Here is a 25262-nt window from a genome sequence, read left to right as displayed (position 1 = left end):
CTCTAGTGGCCAACTCAAAGTCAACCTCATTGTGCTGGTAGTTACTGCTATGTACATTGTCCAGTAATGAGAAGAGAGGCTGGGATCCCTCCTTAGTGACTTCCAAATTGCCACTAGTTGCAGCATGGGTTACATCGACTGCATTAACTTCCCATGAAACTCTACACAGAGAGTCGGAGCATCCTGTGGCTCCTCACTCCAAGCCTATGCCCCACCATGCCAACCCAACAGATCATTCCCATCCACCACTAACTCTAAAATGCATAGTATAGTGGTGTAATATATCGCAAACAAATACAAGTGCACTGAGCGAGCTGTGACGCACCTCATCAACAGTTGCTGCCCATGGAAGGGGTCTGGAATTGATCCCCTCCAGCCTCAATGTGAATGTATCCATACTGGGCCTTCCTTGGACTTGTTCTACCACTTCAATGCTGATGTTACTTCCTCCCATTACCTCGTGCTGGAGAAAATCAAAATCCCCTTCACAAAAACATCAGAAAACAGTGTTAAAGATGCAAGGGATTCCACATACCTTATATTCATTAGAAGTGCGTGAGGGAGCGTGTTGGAATATATGTGTGAAACGTGAGTGAAGGAAGAATAGACATGTGTAGGGACACTTGGGACAGAGATAGAGTGTGCGTGTGCGTGTGTGTGTGTGTGTGTGTGTGTCTGTGAGTGCGTGTATAGGATATCTGTATATGTTTGTCAATGTGGTACACGTGTGTGGCATATGGATTAAAGGGTATGCATGCTGGGTGCATGCGTGGTGCATGTGTGTGATGTGTGTATGTATGTGGTGTGTGAGAACAAATAGGAGTCAGGTTAGGGGAGGTGGGCAGGAATGAGAAGGGATGATTGCATGACAAGGTCACAAGAATGAGGACACCTGTGTGACAACAGACTGCTGTGAGACTCAGCCGTGAACAAGGTGTGGAAGAGGGGATTGTCAGACAGAGCAGGTCAGTATGCTTACTGGTAGAAAGAGACATTGAGAACAGGTGTACAAGCAGAGGCACCATTTACCTCTTGTGGATATGAAGGTCACCGTGTGGGAAAAACCTTGGGTGATTGCCGTGCTTGTCACTTTCACGTTATCGGGTCTAATTGACCACAGATCGTTTAAAGCCTGTTCAATCTGTTTGCCTGAAGCATCTGCTGGAAGAAATTCTAGGGAGAGGGAAAATAGCCGAGTGTCAACGACTCAGAATAAGGAAATGTCCTCAAAGCAACTAGAAATGTTGTTATAGTGGCTGCCTCAACTACCTCCTCTGGCAGCTTGTTCCATATACCACCATCTATGTGTAAAAGTTGCCCCTCAGATTCCTATTAGATCTTTCCCCTCTCACCCTAAACCTATATAATCTGGTTCTTTATTCTCCTGATCTGGTTAAAAGACTGTGCATCAACCCTATCTATTCTCTTCATGTTTTTATACATCTCTATAAGATCAACCCTAAACCTCCTGCCTTATGAGAAATAATGTCCTGGTCTCCCAACCTCTCCCTGTAGCTCAGGTCCTCATGTACTGGCAACATCCTTGTGAATCATCTTTGCACTCTTTCCAGCTTAACAATTTGAAGCTTTTTCCAGTTTCCAATAGCAAGGTGGTCGAAATTCAACACAATACTTCAAATGCAACCTCGCAAACATGCTGCACAATTGTAACATAACATCCCAACTTCTACTCAATGCCCTGGATGATAAAGATGAATGCACTGAAAGCTTTCTTGACAACCCTATTTACTTGTCATTTTCAGGGAACAATGTACCTGCATTCCTAAATCAATCCTAAAGACCATGCCATTCACTGTGAAGATCCTGCTCTGGTGTGACTTCCTGAAATGCAGCACTTTCACCTGCATTAAACTCCATTAGCCATTCCTCAGCTCACTTGACCAGCTGATCAAGTGCCCGCTGAAATTTTTAATAATCATCTTCACTGTCCACTATATGGCCTACTTTAGTGTCATCTGCAAAGTTACAATCATGCCTTGTACATTCTCATGCAAATTGTTGAAATAAACCATAACAAAGGGCTGAATGGCCTCCACCTCTATGATGGACATGGTTCAACTAATTACATTTCCCCATTTATTCTTTTTCCACCAATTCTCCAGTTCCAACTTGAAAGCTCCTATTGAATCCTCTCTCATTGGGTTTTCAGATCCTAACACCTCACGGCTTAAGAACATTCACCTAATTTCCTCTCTTGCTCTTTTGCCAATCTCATTCAGTCCAGTTACTGGAGTTTGTATGGTCTTCCTGTGACCATGCGGGCTTTCTCCTGGAGCTCCGAATTCCAAAGATGTGCAGGTTTGTAGGTTAATTGCCTTTGGTAAGTTGTAAAATTGTTCCTATTGTGTATGATAGTGCTGGTGTAAGGGGTGATCGCTGGCTGGCATGGATTTGGTGGGCCAAAGGGCCTGTTTCTGCACTGTATCTCTGAGGTCTAAAGTCTAAAGTAAAGATCCTCCTGCATCTGGAAAGAGTATCTCCTCATTTACTGGAACAAATACCCAAATTGCTAGACCAATCATCATATTATTGTGTCTGTAGCACTAATAAACGATTGGATAGGCATTCAGCCCTTGCCTGACCCTGGACACCAATATGTTGTGCATTCTTTAAAGTAGCCAGCTCATCGGCAGCATCAGCCCTGCACTAAGCCTGGTACCAAATGTAAAGTATCCTTTATTGTCATTCAGACTTTTCAGTCTGAACGAAATTTTGTGCCTTGCAGTCATAACATAGAATAAAATAACAAAACACACAATAAACACAGATTTAACATCCACCACAGCGAGTCGACCAGGCACCTCCTCACTGTGATGTAAGGCAAAAGTCTTAAAGTCCTTGTCTTTGTAAGGACAAAGAGGATCAACACTCAAATTTTGAACTCAAGAGGACTGAGAGAATGTTACATTCTTCCTGCTCACATTGTTTAAGGCCTTCACTGATGGAGCCTGCAGGAGACAGCAAAATCCTACACATAAGCCTGGAGAAAACTGCCAGCCCACATAATTTATATTCAGCTTTTAACCACGTGAAGCACCTCAAGGTGCTTTATAAAAGCTTTATCAAAGACATTTAGACTCAGCTTCATAATGAAGATCTAACACAATTTTAAATGAACCCTTGTCGTTTAGGGAGGAAATTCTAGAGCTTGGGACCAGGCATCTTAAGACATAGTTACCATGCTGAGAGATTAAATTTGAGGATGGTCAAGAGGCCAGGTTTGGAAGAGTGCATAGATTGTGGGTGCCTAGAGAAGATACTGTAAATCTACAGTGAACAGAGTTAATTGAGGCGATATTTCTTGACTGTTGCATTCAGCACTGGTATACCTGTGTGTTCCTCATTGTAGCTGAGCCTGTACCAGTGGAATGAGCAGGAACCAGAGTCCCAGCATGGACTGGTGATGGTAACCTGTTGAACTTCATTGATCGCATTTCCAATTGTCCAGTTCTCCAAGGTTACAACCTAAAATTGTAAAATAAAGGAATGGTACATCAGATCCGGTCATATAAAACATACACAACACTTCAACTAAACAAATGCTGATTACAATATAGAAACATAGGTGCAGGAGTAGGCCATTCAGCCCTTCGACCCAGCACCGCCATTCAATTTGATCATGGCTGATCTTCTAAAGTCAGTACCCCGCTCCTGCTTTTTGCCCATATCCCTTCATTCCTTTAGCCCGAAGAACTAAATCTAACTCTTTCTTGAAAACATCCAGTGAATTGGCCTCCACTGCCTTCTGTGGCAGAGAATTCCACAGATTCACAACTCTCTGGATGAAGATGTTTTTCCTCATCTCAGTCCTAAATGGTCTACCCCCTTATTCTTAGACTGTGACCTCTGGTTCTGGACTCTCCCAACATCGGGAATATTTTTCCTGCATCTAGCCTGTCCAATCACTTAAGAATTGTATACGTTTCAATAAGATCCCTTTCATCTTTCTAAATTCCAGTGAATACAAGCCCAGTCGACCCATTCTTTCATCAGATGTCAGTCCCGCCATCCTGGGAATTAACCTGGTGAAATTACACTGTTCTCTCTCAATAGCAATAATGTCCTTCCACAAATTAGAAGACCAAAATTGCACACAATACTCCAGGTGTGGTCTCACATCTGCCATGCATCTGTCCACTCACCCAACCTATCCGTCACCCTGCAGCCTCATAGCATCCTCATCGCAGCTCACACTGCCACCCAGCTTAGTGTCATCCGCAAACATGGAGATGTCACATTTAATTCCCTCATCTAAATCATTAATATATATATTGTAAATAACTGGGGTCCTTGCACCGAGCCTTGCGGCACCCCACTAGTCACTGCCTGCCATTCTGAAAATGACCCGTTAATTCCTACTCTTTGTTTCCTGTCTGCCAACCAGTTCTCTATCCATATCAATATCCTTCCCCCAATACCGTGCGCTCTAATTTTGCACACTAATTTCTAGTGTGGGACCTTGTCAAAGGCTTTTTGAAAGTCCAGACACACCACATCCATTGGCTCTCCCTTATCCATTCTACTTGTTACATCCTCAAAAAATTCCAGAAGATTAGTCAAGCATGATTTCCCCTTCATAAATCCATGCTGACTTTGACCGATCCTGTCGCTGCTTTCCAAATGTGCTGCTATAACATCTTTAACAATCGACTCAAGCAACTTCCCCACTACCGATGTAACACTAGCTGATCTATAATTCCCCATTTTCTCTCTCCCTCCATTCTTAAAAAGTGGGGTTACATTGGCTACCCTCCTGTGCACAGGAACTGATCCAGTCGAGAGAACATTGGAAAATGATCACCAATGCATCCCCGATCTCTAGGGCTACCTCCTTGAGTATTCTGGGATGCAGACCATCACGTGTTGGGAATTTAGCTGCCTTCAGTCCCAACAGTTTATCTAACACTATTTCCTGACTAATGTGGATTCCCTTCAGTTCCTCCCTCCCACTAGATCCTTGGTCCCCTTGTATTTCTAGGAGTTTGTTTGTGTCTTCCTTAGAGAACCAAAGTACTCGTTTATCTGTTCTGTCATTTCTTTGTTTCCCATTATAAATTCACTTGTCTCTGATTGTAAGGGGCCTACACTTGTCTTCACTAATCTTTTCCATTTTACATATCTTAAGAAGCTTTTAGAGTCCGTTTTTATATTCCATGCAAGCTTTCTTTCATGCTTCCCCCCCCCTCTTAATTAACCCCTTTGTCCTCCTTTGTTGAGTTCTACATTTCCTCCAGTCCTCCAAATAGCTGCTTCCTTTAGCCAATTTATATGCCTTTTCCTTCGATTTAACACTATCCATAATTTCCTTGGATTTAACCCTATCCTTCCCCGTTTTATTATCTCGCCAAACAGGGATGAACAATTTTTGGAGTTCATCCATTCAAATCTTTGCCACCGTCAACCCTTTAAGTATTTTTTGCCAATCTATCCTAGCCAATTCCAGTCTCATGCCTTCAAAGTCTCCTTTCTTTAAATTCAGGACCCTGGTCTCTGAATTAACCATGTCACTTTCCATCCTATGAATTCCACCATATTATGGTCAGTGTTGCCCAAGGGGCTTTGCACAAGATCGTTACCTAATCCTTCCTCATTACACAATACCCAGTCTAGGATGGCCTGTCCTCTGGTCGGCTCTTCTACATATCGGTTTAAAAAAACATCCCGTATACATCCCAGGAAATCCTCCTCCTTAGCGCTGGATTTGGTTGGCCCAATCTATATGTAGATTAAAGTCACCCATGATAACTGCTGTACCTTTGCTACACGCATCAGTATTTTGCAGTTCTACCCATACCGATTCTACAGCATCCAAGCTAATGTCTCTCCTTGCTATTGCATTAATCTCCTCTTTAACCAGCAATGCCACCCCACCTCCTCTTCCTTTCTGTCTATCCTTCCTGAATATTGAATATTCCTGCATGTTTAGCTCCCAGCCTTCGCCACCCTGGAGACATATCCCCGTAATTCCAACTATATCATATTTCTTAACTGCTACCTACACATTCAATGCATCCACTTTATTACGAATGCTCCTCACATTAAGGCACAAAGCTTTCAGATTTGTTTTTCTTAATCCATTCTACCTTTTGCTTCTGTCCTCCTTTTATGTCCCTCCATCTCTTTGCATTGGTTCCCACCCCCCTGCCCTGTTAGTTTAACCATGACCTTTCCTACACTCTCTTTCCCGTTAATTGCACGCATACGTTTCCACATTGTTGACTCCACCCCCCCACTGTTTAGTTTAAACCCACCCGTGTAGTACGAGCAAACCTGCCTGCCCCTCCAATTAAGGTGCAACCCGTCCCTTTTGTACAGGTCACCCCTGCCCCAGAAGGGATCCCAGTGATCTAGAAATCTAAATCCCTGCCCTCTGCACCAACTCCTCAGCCACACATTCAGATCCCTATCTCCCTATTTCTACCATCACTAGCATGAGGTACTGGAAGCAAACCAGAGATAACCACCCTAGAAGTCCTGCTTTTAGGCCTCCTGTCTATTTCTCTATACTCATGTTGCAGAACCTCCTTCCTCTTCTTACCCACATCATTTGGGCCTACATGCACAACTACTTCCGATTGTTCACCTTCCCTCTTGAGGATGTTCTTAAGTCATTCTGAGACATCTATGCACATTTTTTGTTTTAATAAAATATGCTTTACCAGAACCTAGTTTGGCCCTGCTATTTTATTTTGTTTGCAAGACATTTGTGCAAACCAATTGCAGGAGAGTGCTTTCTTTTAGTCTTATCTTTATTCAGAAGTTGGTGATTATGTGGAATTCATTGCCATAGACAGCTGTGGAGGCCAAAGCATTAGGTAATTTTAAGTGGAGATCAACAATGAATCACCCTATGATTAGTAAGGGTGTCAAAGTTTATGGGGAGAATAGGGTTAAGAGGGAAAGATAGTTCAGCTATGATTGAGTAGACTCGATGGGCCTAATGGGCTAATTCTGCTCCTATGACTTAAGTCAGGGCGTTAAGGGCCTGTCCCACGAGCATGCGACTGCATGCAGCGAGCACGACCAAACCGGAAGCGGGGGGCGCGCGGAGGTCGAGTGATCCCGTACGAGTTGATGTGAATTTCGAGCGAAGTCCGCGGGAAGTTCACGCTAGGCGTACGGCGTCAAGACGCTGCTCACGCCCGTCGAGGCGCTGCGTACGGCCTCAATGCGGCTGCGGGCCGACAGGCCATTGCCGCGCGGAATTTTTGGACAGTGTCAGTTTTTCGGAGCCCCGCGCGATGTTGGGACCAGCCTCGCACAACTCCATATGGCGATCGAAGTGGGACCGGCCCCGCGAGGCCGTACGGCTCAAGCGACCACGTTAGACAGGCCCTTAAAGATCTGAACTCCCACTCCAAAAAGTTCCAATGACAGTGGCTGGAGATAATGGCCTAGCTTTATTGTCCAATGGTCCTTGTTGAGTGGTCCCACGCTGTAATAAAGCTCACAGCTATTTAGCATTGGGCTGAAGCCCACGGGAGTAGGTTCTACAAAGTCACAAGGAGTGTAGTGGAGAACCCAGTCACCACTTGATGCTGCTGAGAAATCGCACGGTTAGCACAATTTCTGGGTGGGCAAGGCAAGTAAACCGGCAGTGACTTCAGAACCTGCGGCTGGGCTCCCACAAAGGTACAACACTTCTTGCTTGCCCCCTCACTGTGTGACAGCTCAACCATTGTAGACGCTGGCAGATTCCAGGGGCCCATGGGGACAGGGGAGAAAATGCACTACCCAACACCAAGACTTTCATGGACCTTAACCCATACACATCTGGTAATAGCAGACCACGAGTTGGCCTCAGGTTGTCTTGATCAGATGCTTCTGCAAAGTCACCTGAAAGTGGTGGAGGTGAGAATGACCATAGACCCCCACCACTGGGACTCACCTGTTCCCATTAACTTCAATGGGCAACTGCCTGCTGCTCATGGGAACTGTGCTTATTGATGGTACACAAAATTGCTGGGGAAACTCAGCGGGTGCAGCAGCATCTATGGAGCGAAGGAAATAGGCGACGTTTCGGGCCGAAACCCTTCTTCAGACCTTATTGATGTTCATGGTTCAGAACTGACCTGTTTCTCGTGGACAACCTGGGAGTATGCCTTAATCATCTGATATTCGTTGACAGCATCTCCTGTCTGCTGCTCAGTGTAGGAGGTGTTTTCCAGGTACGCACCAACAGATACAAAGGAAAACTCAGAGTTCTCCTCTAGTACCACTTCCATGTAATATCTGTGAAATAAACCATCTCTGTCAATCCTGGGACAAAGAGCTGTAGATCAAGGAGCTCATCTGTTACAGTGAAAAAGTGCACCATATCCCTTCCTGCACAGCACCCCAGGTTTACACTGACTCATACACAAGATGTCAGCCATCTTATAATATCCACATAAGAGAGTTGTGTGGCTTTGGAGGTTTTAGCTGTATTTCAACCATGATTACTATTCCTGGCTGTGATTCAATGTTTGTATTGCCAATAAATGTTTGGATTGGACCCATCCTCCAACAGTCTCTCCCCCTTCCACTAGTTTCATTGATTTCATTGGCTGGCTGGCTTCCATGTAGGACTAAAAACTATCACCTTCATGAATGTGAATAATAGATGTGGGAGGGTGAGTTTTGATTCACTCTACCTGGGTCAGTGAGACTGCTTCATCACATTAAATAAAAAACGTCCTGTCTGTTCTACGTCTGACGGCAGTGATGATAGAAAGACCAGTTACTTTCCCAACAATTTCCACATTACTGAAAAGCAAAAAACTACAGGTATTGGACTCTCTCATTCTTAAAACCTCTCTCTGAGCTGGCTTCTGTTATAAGGTCATCAGGTCATAAGTGATAGGAGTAGAATTAGGCCATTCGGCCCATCAAAACTACTCTGCCATTCAATCATGGCTGATCTATCTCTCCCTCCTAACCCCATTCTCCTGCCTTCTCCCCATAACCTCTGACACCTGTACTAACTGTTCGCCTGTTCACTTGCAGCTTGCTGACAAGGTTTGATGACACTCCTGCTGAAAGAACATGGGCCTTCATTGCGGGAGTCCCCATGTAAATTCAAACTGTTGTTGTTGCAAAGTAACTCACAACACGGGAGGAGGCCATGGAGATATATAAACATTTTAAAGATTAAAATGGTGTATTCCTGACCTAATCTTCTTCTCCAAGTCCCTATCAGTAAAAGCTTCAAACACATGCACCTTGGCCACACATTTCTCCTCGGCTCATATGCAAATTTTTGAGGAAGACCAGCAGGAATCAAATTAATGTTCATTTAGGTGGGGACTCGCTTCTTGATTCCCGGCACTGCTGCCTGTGTCCACTTCTCGAAAAGCGAAAAGATATTCTGCTGATCATTCTATTTATTCAAGTCAAAAATTGTGGCCTTGGGGCCTGATATGGGCCTGTAAATGTAAGCAGGCCCAAATGCAACCTTTGATCTCACTTTTGGAGAGTGTGACTCGGCGAGTCAGAATAAGGGATGTTGTCTTAAAATATTCCTAAGTCTTTCAGTGGACTGTTGGTGTGGTTATGGTACGCTGCAGAGATTGTTTCTGTGCGGTTTGACTATGAATAGAATGTATTCCTTCATTTGCAAAATCTTATGGACTACCTCTATTATACATTATGAGATCTCAGTAAATCAGGCCCAACTTCAGTGTCCCACTGGGCAGTATGATCATCAAGCAATCATATGAAGCAGTTAGTAATAAACTATTTCAATGTTCAGGGAGGAACATATGGAGATGGCTTTGGCTGACAAGGTTTTATTCCACAGATGGTGCCATGGTGATGTAATTGAGACAAATATAGTTTGCTGATTTGATCTATGATGGTTTTACAGCTGAAATACCTGACTCCTCTGCCCAGTATATACCAGTTTCTTGGTGCTCTCGACAAGATTTCAGGGTTATTATTTCCAAAGACAAATTTAATTTTACATGTCCCAAATTTAATCCCAACATACATTTTCCATATGTTTTCAGTTAAATTACACATCTAAATTTGGAATTCAGCATAATGCACAGGTTTATATTTTAAAGAGCATGCAAATGAGTGCAATATGTAGACACGACATCAATGCAAATTACAGATGCAAAATATTAAATATGTAAGTTACATTGCGTGTGTACATGTTTCATGTAATTTTGCAATTGTCATGTGGAAGGCTGAAAACTTGAAGAGTTTGTCAGGTGAACTTACCCTTTCCCTTTCTCAAGTCGCATTGTATCAGAGGCGTGGCTGTACAATGATGAATAGTACTGCCGACTGCCATAGGCAACTTTAGCCTAAGAAAGATGCAGAGACAGAACATGTAAGATGATAACCTCCTCCTGAACTCCTTCTGTACTTCTAATTAGATATGGAAGTTTGCATCTGTTACACAGTGACCAATTTGTGTGCCTTAAAGCCCCTGTCCCACTTAGGAAACCTGAACGGAAACCTCTGGAGACTTTACACCCCACTCAAGGTTTCCGTGCGGTTCCCGGAGGTTTTTGTCAGTCTCCCTAATGGTCGAAAGTGGTTTCCGCTTCTTCTGTGTTCCGGCGATTATTTCAAAAAATCCAAAAACGGCCGTGACTAAAAATAGGTTGCTGTTTTAAAAATCGGTAATTTTTCAGTTGAAGCCGGTTGCGATGCTGGTTGACGGTGGTTCCCGGAGGTTGCAGGTAGTGGAAGTCTTATTTTTAGTCGCAGTTGGTTTCGATTATTTTTGAAATAACGTAATTCGGGTGTCGGGCGCTGGACCGCGAGCGCTAGAGTGCCCGTCCCGTCCCGTACTACTGAGGTTCTACTGCAGTTGTACAGGGTCTTGGTGAGACCACACCTGGAGTATTGCGTACAGTTTTGGTCTCCTAATCTGAGGAAGGACATTCTTGCCATAGAGGGAGTACAGAGAAGGTTCACCAGACTGATTCCTGGGATGTCAGGACTTTCATATGAAGAAAGACTGGATAGATTTGGTTTGTACTCACTAGAATATAGAAGATTGAGGGAGGATCTTATAGAAACTTACAAAATTCTTAAGAGGTTGGACAGGCTAGATGCAGTAAGATTGTTCCCGATGTTGGGGAAGTCCAGAACAAGGGGTCAGAGTTTAAGGATAAGGGGGAAATCTTTTAGGACCGAGATGAGAAAAACATTTTTCACACAGAGAGTGGTGAATCTGTGGAATTCTCTGCCACAGAAGGTAGTTGAGGCCAGTTCATTGGCTATATTTAAGAGGGAGTTAGATGTGGCCCTTGTGGCTAAGGGGATCAGGGGGTATGGAGAGAAGGCAGGTACGGGATACTGAGTTGGATGATCAGCCATGATCATATTGAATGGCGGTGCAGGCTCGAAGGGCCGAATGGCCTACTCCTGCACCTATTTTCTATGTTTCTATGTTTCTTACCGTGTTTCATTTTAATATCTATCAGGACTTCTGAGGGCCAACATTTTGAAACTAATTCAAATATGCAAGTCTGTTTTCTATAATTATTGAATATGACTCTGCCATACTGGTGTCAGGAGAGACTAATCCCATTTCCGTGTCTTATCACAGCTCCAATCCTCCTCACTGTCATCGTTCACTTTCATATAACCTCAACATTGGTCAAACCTCCTGTCTGGTGTTAAATTCACCTGTAATGTAGTCGAATCAATTCAAGCATGATTAAACTTGTCTGCTTACGTACCTTGTCCTGAGGAGGCCCAGTTAAGCTAAAGTAAAGTTCAAACACGCCTCTCCCTTTGATATAGAAACGGTAATTATCAGTCTCCGGAGCAATGAAGAACCCACTTAGACGCGTAACAGATGGCCTCCATGGTGTGGAGGCTTTATAAAAGGCCTCCTCTATCCAAGATGTGTTGTATCCCACGGTACTTTCATTGTAGTTTGGCAAGCCACGCAAGTTGCCATTTTTCCATGTTTCCAACTTCAAACCTCTTCCTCCTAAACAACAGAAAGTTGATGGAGTCAATGTATGCAAAGACAAGCTACATGCCCACTTGTGTCCCATCAGTAGCATTACTTTTATTAGGGTGCTGTCTGTGTAGAGTTCATGGTCTCTCATGGACTCATCACTAGAAGCAAAGCACAAACGTGTATAGCGGAGGCTGGATGCACTTCGTACCTGGCCACTCACTTGTACTATGGCACAAATAGCCCAGTCCCACTGATCAAAACAGTGTATGCTTTTATTTATATATTTCACCTTAATATTTTTCAAAGTTAAATTGTTTAACATTACACATATATTTCAGTTTTTTAAGTCTATTTGAACTATTATTAAATGCCCCAAATGGGGATGTGGTTATATGGAATGAGCTGCCTGATAAATAGTTCAGGGAAGTACAAATAACAATATTTAAAAGACATTGGGACTGGTGAATGGATAGGAAAGGCTTTGAGGGATATGGGCCAAATGTAGGTAAATGGATGAGTTGCACCAAAGGGGCTATTACCGTGCTGTATGACTCTATGATAGTTGAAAGATGTTGAGTGGCTGTGTTGGGGGGCAGTTTTGGTCTTTGTCACTGAACATAACAAATGTGGCATGTTTTGAAGAGTTCACCTACTGTTTAAAAGTAAATTGAGGCAATCACAAATCTGCCCAGTGATTAGATCTCATTATGCTGTGCGTGGATAAACAGACGTCTGGCCTCAAAACCTGCACTGCAACCAACGAATCTCAATAACTAAGCAGAAGTACTGGTACGCAGAAATAGTCATAGAAAACAACATTCAGTCCAAGTAATCTAGGCAATTCTCATCTTTGGCAGCTAGTCCGTATCTTCCCACTGAATAAAGGCTCCAAATTCCCATCACATTTATGAAATAACTATCTTACGTTTAAGATCTATCTCTTTCACATCAGAACATAAGAGGTGATAATGTCTCTCCAGTCCTCCAGTCTGATCTGTCATCCAATATTTGTTCCAATCCACTGCCTCAACACCACTTTCCCACACTCTTTTCCTACCCCTCAACTCCCTTGTAGTTGAAATGTCTGTCGTTTGTCATATACATCAATGATCTGGATGATGGTGTGGTAAATTGGATTAGTAAGTATGCAGATGATACTAAGATAGGTGGTGTTGTGGATAATGAAGTAGATTTTCAAAGTCTACAGAGAGATTTAGGCCATTTGGAAAAGTGGGTTGAAGGATGGCAGATGGAGTTTAATGCTGATAAGTGTGAGATGCTACATCTTGGCAGGACAAATCAAAATAGGACGTACATGGTAAATGGTAGCGAATTGAGGAATGCAGTTGACCAGAGGGATCTAGGAATAACTGTGCATAGTTCCCTGAAGGTGGAATCTCATATAGATAGGGAGGTAAATAAAGCTTTTGGTGTGCTGGCCTTTATAATTCAGAGCATTGAGTATAGAAGTTGGGATGTAATGTTAAAATTGGACGAGGCATTGGTGAGGCATTCTGGAGTATGGGGTACAATTCTGGTCGCCAAATTATAGGAAAGATGTCAACAAAATAAAGAGAGTACAGAGGAGATTTACTAGAATGTTGCCCGGGTTTCAGCACCTAAGTTACAGAGAAAGGTTGAACAAGATAGGTCTTTATTCTTTGGAGCACAGAAGGTTAAGGGGGGACTTGATAGAGGTCTTTAAAATTATGAGAGGGATAGACAGAGTTGACGTGGATAAGCTTTTTCCATTGAGAGTAGGGAGCTATGTGGAATGAGCTTCCAGTGGAAGTGGTGGAGGCAGGTTCGATTTTATCATTTAAAAATAAATTGGATAGGTATATGCATGGGAAAGGAATGGAGGGTTATGGTCTGAGTGCAGGTAGATAGGACTAGGGGAGAATAAGTGTTCGGCACGGACTAGAACGGCCGAGATGGCCTGTTTCCGTGCTGTAATTATTATATGGTTATATGGTTACATGATCATTATGGACAAATTAGGCCAGCTATGTACATGTTGTATAACTCTGACTATGCTGATCTGAATGGGCTTAGAATGACCATTTAAGCAAAATTTAAGCAAAATTGCCCCCACTTCCCACATTTGATTATTGAGATTCTTGAGATTAATATCCCTTTGCTCTGTTAACAGCGTTAAAGTACTTATGAGGTAGTCAGGAAAGGGAACATGTTATTTTTTTTTAGTTTGCTTTAATTTGTTAGTTGATTGTTTGTTGACTGCCATAATTCCTGAAATGGTCTTAACTGTTATAAAGCAGTAATAAATGATTTTTGTCCAAACAATTGGAACTTGCATAAAATGTCTGCATTATTAGCAGGGCTGCCAACTCTCACGCATTCAGCGTGAGACTCACGCTTTTCACAAAATTCTCACGCTCTCACACTGATCACAAAATTATATAATGAGAATAGGACCTGTATTGTTTAACAAATAGTGTAGAAAGGAATTGCAGATGCTGGTTTAAACTGAAGATAGACACTAAAAACTAGAAAAATTCAGCAGGACAGGCAGCATCTCTAGAAAGAAAGAATGGGTGATATTTCGAGTCCAGACCTTCAACCTGAAAGAAGAGGTTGAAAACCAGCCATAAAATACAATGACTGGACATGTGTGTTATCCAACTAAGGGCAGAAATCAGAATCATGTGTTCATCTTTATTCACGTGACACCATAATAAATATATTACAGAAAAAATAATTTAATGGAGTGGCACGGTGGCGCAGCGGTAGAGTTACTGGCTTACTACCACATGGGTTTTCTCTGGATATTCCGGTTTCTCCCATATCCGAAAGAAGTGCAGGTTTGTAGGTTAATTGGCTTCTGTAAATTGTCCCTGGCATGATGGATGGAATTGGTGCATGATAGATTGCTGGTCGGTGTGGACTTGGTGGGCTGAAGGGCCTGTTTCCATATATATTTTTACATATATATCTTAATTTCATTGAACCATATATGATTGAATATGTGGCATTATTTTCTATATTCAAAGGGTAAGGTTGATTGAATTATTTGTGCAGAACAGTGATGGAAGTCTGACTCTTCTTGCCTTGTTTCTATGTGTTTTTCTCTGTGGGTATCGATTAATTCTAGACAACAGATTAAAAAAAAAAATCTGACCCCATTAATTCACTCAAGGTGTATGATGATGTGTTCTACAGTATGAAATGTACAGCAAAACTTGCACTTCCAGAGTGGTCTATCGTGTTGTTTCTTCAGCGGACCACTGATTTACTTTAAGAGCAAAACATAAAGTGCTGGAGAACTCAGCAGGTCAGGCTGGATCGATGGAGGGTCCGAAGAAGGGTCTCGACCCAAAACATCACCTATTCCTTCTCTCCAGAGATGCTGCCTGACCCGCTGAGTTACTCCAGCATTTTGTGTCTATCTATGGAGGGAATGGCTAGGCGACATTTAGGATCGGGTCCCTTCTTCAGGCATTTTTTAAGCGGTTGAGAAAGATTGAAAGTTTCACGTATTTAAATATGTTGTTATGAATATAACGTAATGTGGGAGAAAATTCCATGAGCCATAATTGCCATATACATACATAATAGTAGAAGTGTAGAAAGTTAGTGTGTAAAAAAAATAGATATTACGAGCTTCGTAGTCTCCTTGTACCAATCAAACGCCAAATTCAAAATTCTATATTTTGAAAATGGGTAAAGCAAAAAGTAGCATGTTCTCTAGAAAGGCCTATCCTAAAATAATTGATCAGAAAGGTGTGATTTTCAGTCAGGACGTCTGTATCATTCAGTCTGTGAGCTCGCGGTCCGGAGCCCTTCTCTATTACCGCTCGACATAAAATCAAAGTGTCAATGCCTCTTCAAGGTCTACTAATCGACCCATAGCTTCAGTTGCAGGTGCAGCTGAAGGGATTTGGCGCTCGGGCAACGCTATGAATTTGTATGAATTTAAAAAATCCGATACGTTTAAATCGTTCAAAAGCTACAACCACGAGCTAAATAAAACTAAATAAAACTGAAGCAAATAAAGGCAAACAGAAGAACTAACCTTGAACGAGAGAGAGAGAAAACAACACGCATAAACTTATTTAAAAAAAATTCATATAACATCCCTAAATGACCGGTACAAATTACCAAATAACGTGAATGGTCAAAAATGCTGGAGAAACTCAGCAGGTGAAATGCTGCCTCACCCGCTGAGTTTCTCCAGCATTGTTTACCTTCGATTGTTCCAGCATTTGCAATTCCTTCTTAAAACAACGTGGATGAATGACTGGTCCTGCACACCAGGAAGAAGCCTGTGTTCGCGGTCCGGAGCCCTTAATGACAGTAGGTTTTAAGAAATTCTGCCGTAAATTTTATTAAAAGGAACGCCACGTCATTAATACTTGGTCAAAACACAATTATATTGACTGAGGAATGCAGATCGATGTATTGGTAACACATTGTATAACTACGTGTTAACTAAAGGCTGTTAACAAGTGCTAACAGTGGCAGTTAACAAATCGTTTTTGTCGCAGTTGAATCATGTGATAAATGACTCCAATCTTTCCTCAGTACTCATTAAATCCGAGCTGGAAACTGAAAAGTAGGGGAACGCCGTCCCCCTGCGTATCCCCTCATTTCCATCACTGACAGTACTGAGAGTTAACCGCAGGGCTGTGTTGTTGTCGGTGAGGAATTTCACCTACTGGGGTGGCTGCTGAGGGGATAGAATGTGTTGCCCACCAGCCTAGCACGGGGCCCAATTGGGAGCAATTGGTCCAATTGGCTTAAGGCCGGCCCTGGGCACCAATAAATGTTTGCATTGGGCAAGTCTTCAGAAATACCTGATTGGTTCCAAATTGCTTTGGGATGTTATGAGGTTGTAAAAGATACTTCAAAAAAGTATGTTTTTCTACATGGTTTATGAAAGATAATTTTGAATAGCTCCAACAATTTTGAATAGCTCCAATAGCTCCCTTCAAGAATGTGCATACGACAGTGTTAGTTGAGCTGAACAGGTTGTTTATGGACACACACATCAAATGTACATGAGCTATATAATTAACTCTTATGTTATGCAGTTTATGCTCTATCTCACTGTGGAGCTTTATCCTGACCAATCAAGCCTATCAAATGCATGATGTTGTTGAGTTTTGTTATTCAAGAGAGTGAATTAAATTATAACCACTTCCTATAAAGTATTAATTTGCACACCAGTCTGACAACCCAATTTTGCAAGTGGGCTGTTAGCTCACTGGCAGGGTTCTCTCCTTTGTTTCAGAGGTCCACGAGTCACTGCAGACATGAGTGCAAATCTATGGCTGAAGGAAGACTGAGATATTAAATCAACAAACTATCTACTGAACTGTGCTTGAATGATCATACCAGAGCATTCCATTAACATATCGGTTACACCATTAACCAGATCATTTGTGGCATGCGTTTGGGGCAGTTTTGGCATGAGTAGATGGGTGGTCAAGGAGCAGAAACGGAAAGTAGAATAAATGTTCATTTTTGGATTGGAAATCAGAAGGTATTGGGGCACTTCAGAGATCAGAGACTTAACCATTTATAAGCTAGATTGGATGAAACATAGAAATATAGAAAATAGGTGCAGGAGTAGGCCATTCGGCCCTTCGAGCCTGCACCGTCATTCAATATGATCATGGCTGATCATCCAACTCAGTATCCTGTACCTGCCTTCTCTCCATACCCCCTGATCCATTTAGCCACAAGGGCCACTTCTAACTCCCTCTTAAATATAGCCAATGAACTGGCCTCAACTACCTTCTGTGGCAGAGAATTCCACAGATTCACCACTCTCTGTGTGAAAATGTTTTTTCTCATCTCGGTCCTAAAAGATTTCCCCCTTATCCTTAAACTGTGACCCCTTGTCCTGGACTTCCCCAACATCGGGAACAATCTTCCTGCATCTAGCCTGTCCAATCCCTTAAGAATTTTGTAAGTTTCTATAAGATCCCCCCCTCAATCTTCTAAATTCTAGCGAGTACAAGCCAAGTCTATCCAGTCTTTCTTCATATAAAAGTCCTGACATCCCAGGAATCAGTCTGGTAGATACGAAGTAAACTGTAGCCATATTTGCTGATGATGTAAACATAAGTGGGTTAGTGAATTGTAAGGCAGACACAAAGTGCCTGCAGAAGGACATAGATCTGTAGGGTAAGTGACGGCGAAAAGTTGGCAGATGGAGTAAATTATGGGAAATGTGAGGTGACCCACTGTGGAAAAATGTATGAAAGAGCAAATTATTGTTTGGCCAAAATCTTAATGACCATTATATTTATGTATTTTGACATATATAAATTATATGGCATATTTACAATTTTTTTTTGAAGAAAATATATTAATTAAAAAAATAAACTACCTTGGAAAACTGTTGTGGAAAGATTGCTTTCTTTTGGGATCAGGCAGATAATTTGAGTTGCGTTGACACTGAGAGTCTCACAGTTTAGATCTGTTTAAAACAATGAAAAACAAATAGAAACCAAAATATTAATAAGAGTTTAGATCTACATTTAACATGAATGCAATTTCTTTTGTTAATTGAAGGCAACCTTTTCATTTATTGAACATATTGGATGAGTCGTTCAGCTCACAGGAACCTGGATACTTTCAAATAAAATGAGTTGATATCACTGGCTATTGATTGCCCTCTCCAGAAAGTCCCTATTTTAATTCACAAATTGTATTGAAAAATAGTAAAGGTTTAAAAAGTTAATTTAGCGCAATAGGATAGTTTTACTGATTCCACAAGGTCAATGGGAACAAGCTTAGTAAGCATTGGTTATCAGAAATTTGCAACAGCTTTCATCGGGTAGAGACTCCCAGGTGAGTTGGACTGACTACCACAGAGTCTTTTAACAATAAATTGAGCATATCCCATTGGCATCATGTTCAACACAGACATGGCGGGGCAAAAGTCCACCTCCTGCGCTATTATTCTATGTATTCACCTGTGAATACGGGAGATTATGGGTTTATCCCATCCAGGCAATTTAGTAAAAAGATGCTTCAATGCTGAATTGAGGGAGAACCACACAAAAGTACCACCTCTTAGATGACACCAGATATCTTTTGCTCAATGAAATACTACATGGCGGCATATAAAATAATAGTAAAAACAGGTTTCCTTGTGGTCAACAGTATTCCTTAACCAGTGTTACATGACTGACTATGGAAGTTGACTCTGCAAAATTGACTCCCACATTTTCCACACTTGGAAACAGTTTTGGGTTGCTCTGTGGTAGCCTGCAGTCTGGGCACTGTAGGCTCATGCATCTGTCATGGATCCCACAGTACTTACCCGCCACAGTAACTCTGGCTGGGGCATCCGTTTCATCAAAGAACCTCCCATTCACGGTCAGCCGAGTGCCTCCTTCCATACTCCCTTCAGACGGGTAGATCCCAGTCACCTCTTGGAGAACAAATGCAGCATTTAATGTCAATACAAAGAACTGCAGATGCTGGTTTATTTTTAAAAAAACACACAAAGTGCTGGAGTAACTCAATGGGTCAGGTAACATCTCTGGAGAACATAGATAAGTGATGTTTTGGGTCAGGAAGCGTCCTAGCTACCGTTTACTCTGGTTCTGTCAGCACCGTCAATTCTGTCAGTTGTTGAATTCAATAATAAAGTGGAAGTGGAAAGTGCAGCATTAAAGAGAAAATACTTGATTTTACATTAGTATGCCAGAGACAAACTGGAAAGGGCTGCTGTCAGCTCGTAATTTCACTGGATGATGGTTCAATGATGATCAGTTCCTGCTGTAACCTCACTCCTTTTCTGTTATAGAACACAAGATTGACCCTGGGCATCAGTCCTCACTCAATGGACTGTTGAGGAGTACTGGCTCCTGTAAACAGGGGCTGATAATGCATTCTGCATGGATCCTGAGAGAAAGGTTAATGATGCAGTGAACTAGATCTTTGTAAATTTGTATTCCTTTGTAAGCTGTGACTGACATGGAAGCACAGTTCTGCCTACAGGCTGAAGCACCATAAACCACGGCAGATGCTTCAATCCAATTACTCAGGTGACACTTTTACTACAAGTTATATTTCATCTGGAATTTTTCTGACTCTTTATGCTTTCTTGCAAGTAAAACCTCTGCAACTTCATCCAATAAGTATTTTTATAGCTGTCTAATAAACCTGCCAAGTATGAAATAAATAGCCAGCTAATAACCTTTCCCAAACACATGCCGGCATATTGAGTTACACAGGAGGTGGAGGAACTTTCACAACAACCCCAGCCATGGAGGTCCAACATTCTACCACCACTGCTGCCTTATCCCTGCCCTTTCTTCCTCCTAACCCACAGCACTCTCCCACATATCTCCCTTACCTCAGCCCCCAGCTCTCTCCCATACATCAGCTTCTTTCCCAGCTCTCTCCCAACCCGCATATGTAACCCACCTTCTTCCTGTTCTCATCACCTATCCCCACACCTATCCCCTCCCTATCCCAGCTGCACTCACCCACCAGACTTTGTATGGTCTCCAACAGAAGAGTTTAATTAGATTTCCAGCACTTACTGGGAACCCAGTCCTGGATCCTGCGATTGGTTACACCAGACAGATGACCCATGGGTTCATTCATTTGATGGGATTGTAGGGCTCATGGAATAGAAACCATAGAGTAGTGTAGCATGCAGCCCGGGTACCAGGTTTGATCCTTTCCTCGGATGCTGTCTGTGCGGAGTTTGCACGCTCCCTCTGTGACCCTTTACTCGGGTGATCCAGTTTCCCACATCCCAAAGACATGCTGGTACGCTAATTGGCCAATGTAAACTACCTCTTAGTAAAGCTGAGTGGCAGGAGAACTGAGGAGGGATGAGGGGCAGCTGAGAGAATCATTTGCAATCATGCAGAGAAATAAGTTGAGAACTGGCACTAATGGGATTGCCCTGCTGGGACTAACAGCGACTATATGAACTGATTGGCTTCCTTCTGTGTCAATCAGTAAGGAATAAAGGGGAAAAAATAGACGTTACATATTTTAAATGATTTGCTCATTGCTTGTTTTAATTATTTTAAAATGTTTTTACTTAATGTTATTGTATGTTAATAATGTTAGGGCCAGCGCTTAGCCAGTTCTAAAAAGCTGCAGGCATTTCTGGGGGTGGTGAGGGGGACTTGAGGGAGAGGCATGTGTTATTGTCCAGCCAAGTTCCCTTACATCCCAGATGCTGAGGGCCTCACTTCTTCATTCTGGAATTTCCTGGACAAACAAGTTCAGCAATCATAGTTCTGCTGAGGTGAGTTACGGTGAGTTATGATGATTATGGGCAGTGGGCCCATAGCTGATGTCTCAGACCTGCTGCTGAAGGAAGCCTTGAATGGTAGGCTCCATTGCAGAGAAGGATAGGTGTGTGGGAGAAAGGAGCTTGGATAGGGGGTCAAGAAGCCACAGACATTGAGCAATAACCTCTTCAGTTTCCTGCATCTTAGTTAAAGAGTCACAGTCATACAGCACAGAACAAGGCCCTTCAGCCTAACTTACCCATACTGCCGAAGGTGCCCCATCGACACTAGTCCCACCTGCCTGCATTTGGCTCATACCATTGTAAACCTTTCCTGTCCATTTACAGTACCCATCCGAATGTCTTTAAATGTTGTTATAGCACTTGCCTCAATTAGCTCCTGTGGCAGCTCATTCCATATGCCCGCCCCCCTTTGTGTGAAAAAGTTGCCTTCAGATTCTTATTAAATCTTTCTCCTCTCACCTTGAACTAATGTCTTCAGGTTCTGATTCCCCTACTCTGGATAAAAGACTACCCTCTCTATTCTCCTCATGATCTTATTATACACATCTTATCTTGTATGGGTAGAATTTGTTCAACGACTGAACTTCACCATGTGAACGAAAATTTACCACGCAGTAGCTGCATGAAAAGACTTCACATTGTACCATGACTCTTCCTGATAAAGTGACATGCATGCGTGTCTGTGGCCCTGGGGAGGGAACTCTGATCCAAAGTACTCTGAGTATGACTCTCGGTAAAAGGGTGAAATGACTGAGTTCACTTGTTATCCACATTCTCGTCCTGGTTTCCAAATCCTTCCTTGCCCTCACCATTCCCTATCACAAGTACATCCAATCCGGTAACACCCCGACATCTCTGTGCTCCTTTGTCGTCCCAAAATGTAATCACTGTACCATTTGGTTTTTAGAACCCTGCAGTTTCCTCCCACAATCTATTTACTTCCCCTTTAAGATTGCTTTAAAGCTGATTCCTTTGACTATCTGGTTATTGGACCCAATACTTCCAGTGCATCTTGAGTGATAGTTTTCTTGTTATCATCCGTTACTAGGTAATGAAAAGAAGGTCCACACACAGTGACACAGTGATAATGGTGTTGGAGGAGATCGTCACTCATTGTCATAGAAACATAGAAACATAGCAAATAGGTGCAGGAGTAGGCCATTCGGCCCTTCGAGCCTGCACTGCCATTCAATATGATCATGGTTGATCATCCAACTCAGTATCCCATCCCTGCCTTCTCTCCATACCCCCTGGTCCCTTTAGCCACAAGGGCCACATCTAACTCCCTCTTAAATATAGCCAATGAACTGGCCTCAACTACCTTCTGTGGCAGCGAATTTCACAGATTCACCACTCTCTGTGTGAAAAATGTTTTTCTCATCTCGGTCCTAAAAGATTTCCCCTTTATCCTTAAACTGTGATCCCTTGTCCTGGACTTTCCCAACATCGGGAACAATCTTCCTGCATCTAGCCTGTCCAACCCCTTAAGAATTTTGTAAGTTTCTATAAGATCCCCCCTCAATCTTCTAAATCCTAGCGAGTACAAGCCGAGTCTATCCAGTCTTTCTTCATATGAAAGTCCTGACATCCCAGGAATCAGTCTGGTGAACCTTCTCTGTACTCCCTCTATGGCAAGAATGTCTTTCCTCAGATTGTCAGCTCGTTAACCCAAGCAAATGGTGGTGTCCTTACCTGCATAAGTTTGAAACATGCTGAGTTTATTGAGTGAGGAAACAAAGTAAGCTTTCGCATCAGGCAAAGACCTACAAAAACAGGGAACTCGCAGTTAAATCAAAAAAGACGTCAGTCTGATTGGTACCGATGTGAATATTAAGTTAATTTCAATCTAATGTCAAGACTATCTCACAAAAAGTAATGGACTTAGTAATAAAGTATTTGAAAATTCACTGCACAACTGCAGCATTCATATATAATGTACAAGTATATTATGTAGAGAGAGAGTTATGTGTGCCCACTGGTGATACAGAATACTCAGATAAACACAATGTGCATGGCATTCCCATCCAGCAAATCTAATCCCAAAATATCAGGTCTGCTCTAAAAATGACATAACAAAATTTGATCATAAATTAATATTCTTATCCAAATAAAGCAATAGGCTTAGGTTTAGGTTTTTGCATTTCGCTGTCTCTGTATTGTACACTGACAATGACAATTAAAATTGAATCTGAATCTGAATCTGAATCTGAGGTTCATGACTTTGACCACAGCTGTGATATGGTTAAAGCACATGAAAAGCAAATAGCAACTGGAGCTATGTAATTACCGCTGGATAATTGTACAGGAATCAATGTTGGTATGTACACATACAGCTTCCTACAATGGCAAAGGGTCTACTATTTCTATTGTAAACATTGTTGAAAATTGCTTACCTTCCAAAGCCATTATCCAAAATGAAGCTCATATTATGGTGACCTGAAATCAACATTTAAACGTTAAAATAGTATGCCTCTTCCTCCTTTGACAATGTCATATAGATCATTAACAAAACATCTAGATGTCTTACCAACATAGGTTCCAGTCATTTTACATGTTATAATGCCTCTTTCACTGGATGTGTAGTCACGTTTCACACCATACCTGCAATAACACACACTATCAAGAGATGGTCGGACAACATGTGGTGAAGGCTGAAACATTAAATGGGGCACCCAGTAACCAATGCTTCCACTCACCAAGACTAGACCTAACAGTCAGCACCGGAGAGACAGCATTGGTTGGAAGAAGCTGATTAAAGATCCAGTGGTGATGTATACACAGAGAGTTTCATTCCAACTACAAACTGTACAACAATGTAAAACACAAAGTGCCAAACTTTAATCTGGCATTAAACTAGGATTGGCCCTGGGATTGCGGGATATAACTCACAAAGTTCAGAATGAGTTAGGAAAAAATTGGGAACATAAACCATTATTAAGTTGCTTTCAACAAAGTGTGCTGTGGGTCAGATTATGCATCAAAAGGTAGTGGAACTTCCTCACCCAAAGCGACACTACATTCAGAGTTAGAAACTCACAAGATATCCGAGTCCGGATGAAGAAGTTCACAGAGCATTCCTCCAGCGTAGACTCTGGGATTGGAAAGAAGACACATGGTTAATCATTTGTGGCCAATAGTATTTGCAATTTCTGTTTATAACTTGAACTTCTAATAATATAAATTACTGGTTTCAAACCTTTTTGAAAAACACAGACAAATATGTATTGCTTTCTACCATTATCAAACTACAAATGACATCATAACCCTTGTACCCTGAACAAGGGAAGGATATGGTCAGGAGAATAAAAGGAAATCCCTGATCAGTGATATGCTTAGATACACTGGAAGGCTTTGTTTAGCCTTGCCTTCCCCTCTCCCCTTGATTAAATGTTTGAAACGTTTCAGGAGGCAGTGCAACATAATAGTCCATCTGTCTGAAGAAGGGTTTCAGCCCGAAACGTTGCCCATTTCCTTCGCTCCATGGATGCTGCTGAGTTTCTCCAGCATTTTTGTCTACCTTTGATTTTCCAGCATCTGCAGTTCCTTCTTAAACACAATAATAGTCCATCAGTCTGAAGAAGGGTGCCAACATGAAACTTCATCTGCCCATTTCCCTCCACAGATGCTGCCTGACCCACTGAGTTCCTCCAGCGACTATTTTTTCACTCATGGAATTCCTTTATTGCATCATGAACCAAGACCATACATAATTATTGACTCCAGGGTTAAACCATGAAGGAAAAAAAAAATCGCAGATCAAACTTTGTCACTTCATATCTAATGTCACACAAACACCTTGACTAAAGCAAACACTAAGCCACATAGCAAGGCTGCGTTCAGTGAACAGACAAGTGGAACACTGTAATTGTTACCTCAATATCTTGGTGTTTTTCTGGTTGGTGTCCAGTGGATCATTACTACTATAGACGTCAGTTACAATTTTCCCTCGGATCGTAATGAGTTGGCCTAGGAACCAGAATGAAATTAGCAATAGTGAAGAAAGTTGGAAGATGAAGATCTTCAACATTGAGCCACAGTTTGCCGTTAGAACATCACGATATGAAATCTACTTTTAGA

General features: G+C 42.2%; 1 protein-coding gene across 1 annotated transcript in view; it reads right to left on the bottom strand.

Annotated features, from left to right (window-relative positions):
* pkhd1l1 (PKHD1 like 1) overlaps nt 1–25262 on the bottom strand; it is a 178669-nt gene that overhangs the window by 120256 nt on the left and 33151 nt on the right. Inside the window, exons 8-19 of the mRNA XM_033020374.1 lie at nt 25058–25151; nt 24223–24276; nt 23713–23786; nt 23579–23621; nt 22878–22948; nt 19224–19334; nt 11700–11956; nt 10225–10310; nt 8094–8253; nt 3351–3486; nt 1030–1173; nt 326–483 (exon numbers count right to left, since the gene is read on the bottom strand). Of these exons, the coding sequence (XP_032876265.1) occupies nt 326–483; nt 1030–1173; nt 3351–3486; nt 8094–8253; nt 10225–10310; nt 11700–11956; nt 19224–19334; nt 22878–22948; nt 23579–23621; nt 23713–23786; nt 24223–24276; nt 25058–25151 (1388 nt within the window). The remainder of the gene's footprint in view (nt 1–325; nt 484–1029; nt 1174–3350; nt 3487–8093; nt 8254–10224; nt 10311–11699; nt 11957–19223; nt 19335–22877; nt 22949–23578; nt 23622–23712; nt 23787–24222; nt 24277–25057; nt 25152–25262) is intronic.

Source organism: Amblyraja radiata, chromosome 4, assembly GCF_010909765.2.
Source record: "Amblyraja radiata isolate CabotCenter1 chromosome 4, sAmbRad1.1.pri, whole genome shotgun sequence".
Taxonomy (NCBI): domain Eukaryota; kingdom Metazoa; phylum Chordata; class Chondrichthyes; order Rajiformes; family Rajidae; genus Amblyraja; species Amblyraja radiata.
The sequence above is the reverse complement of the archived record's forward strand: the minus strand, read 5'-3'. Positions and strand labels throughout refer to the sequence as shown.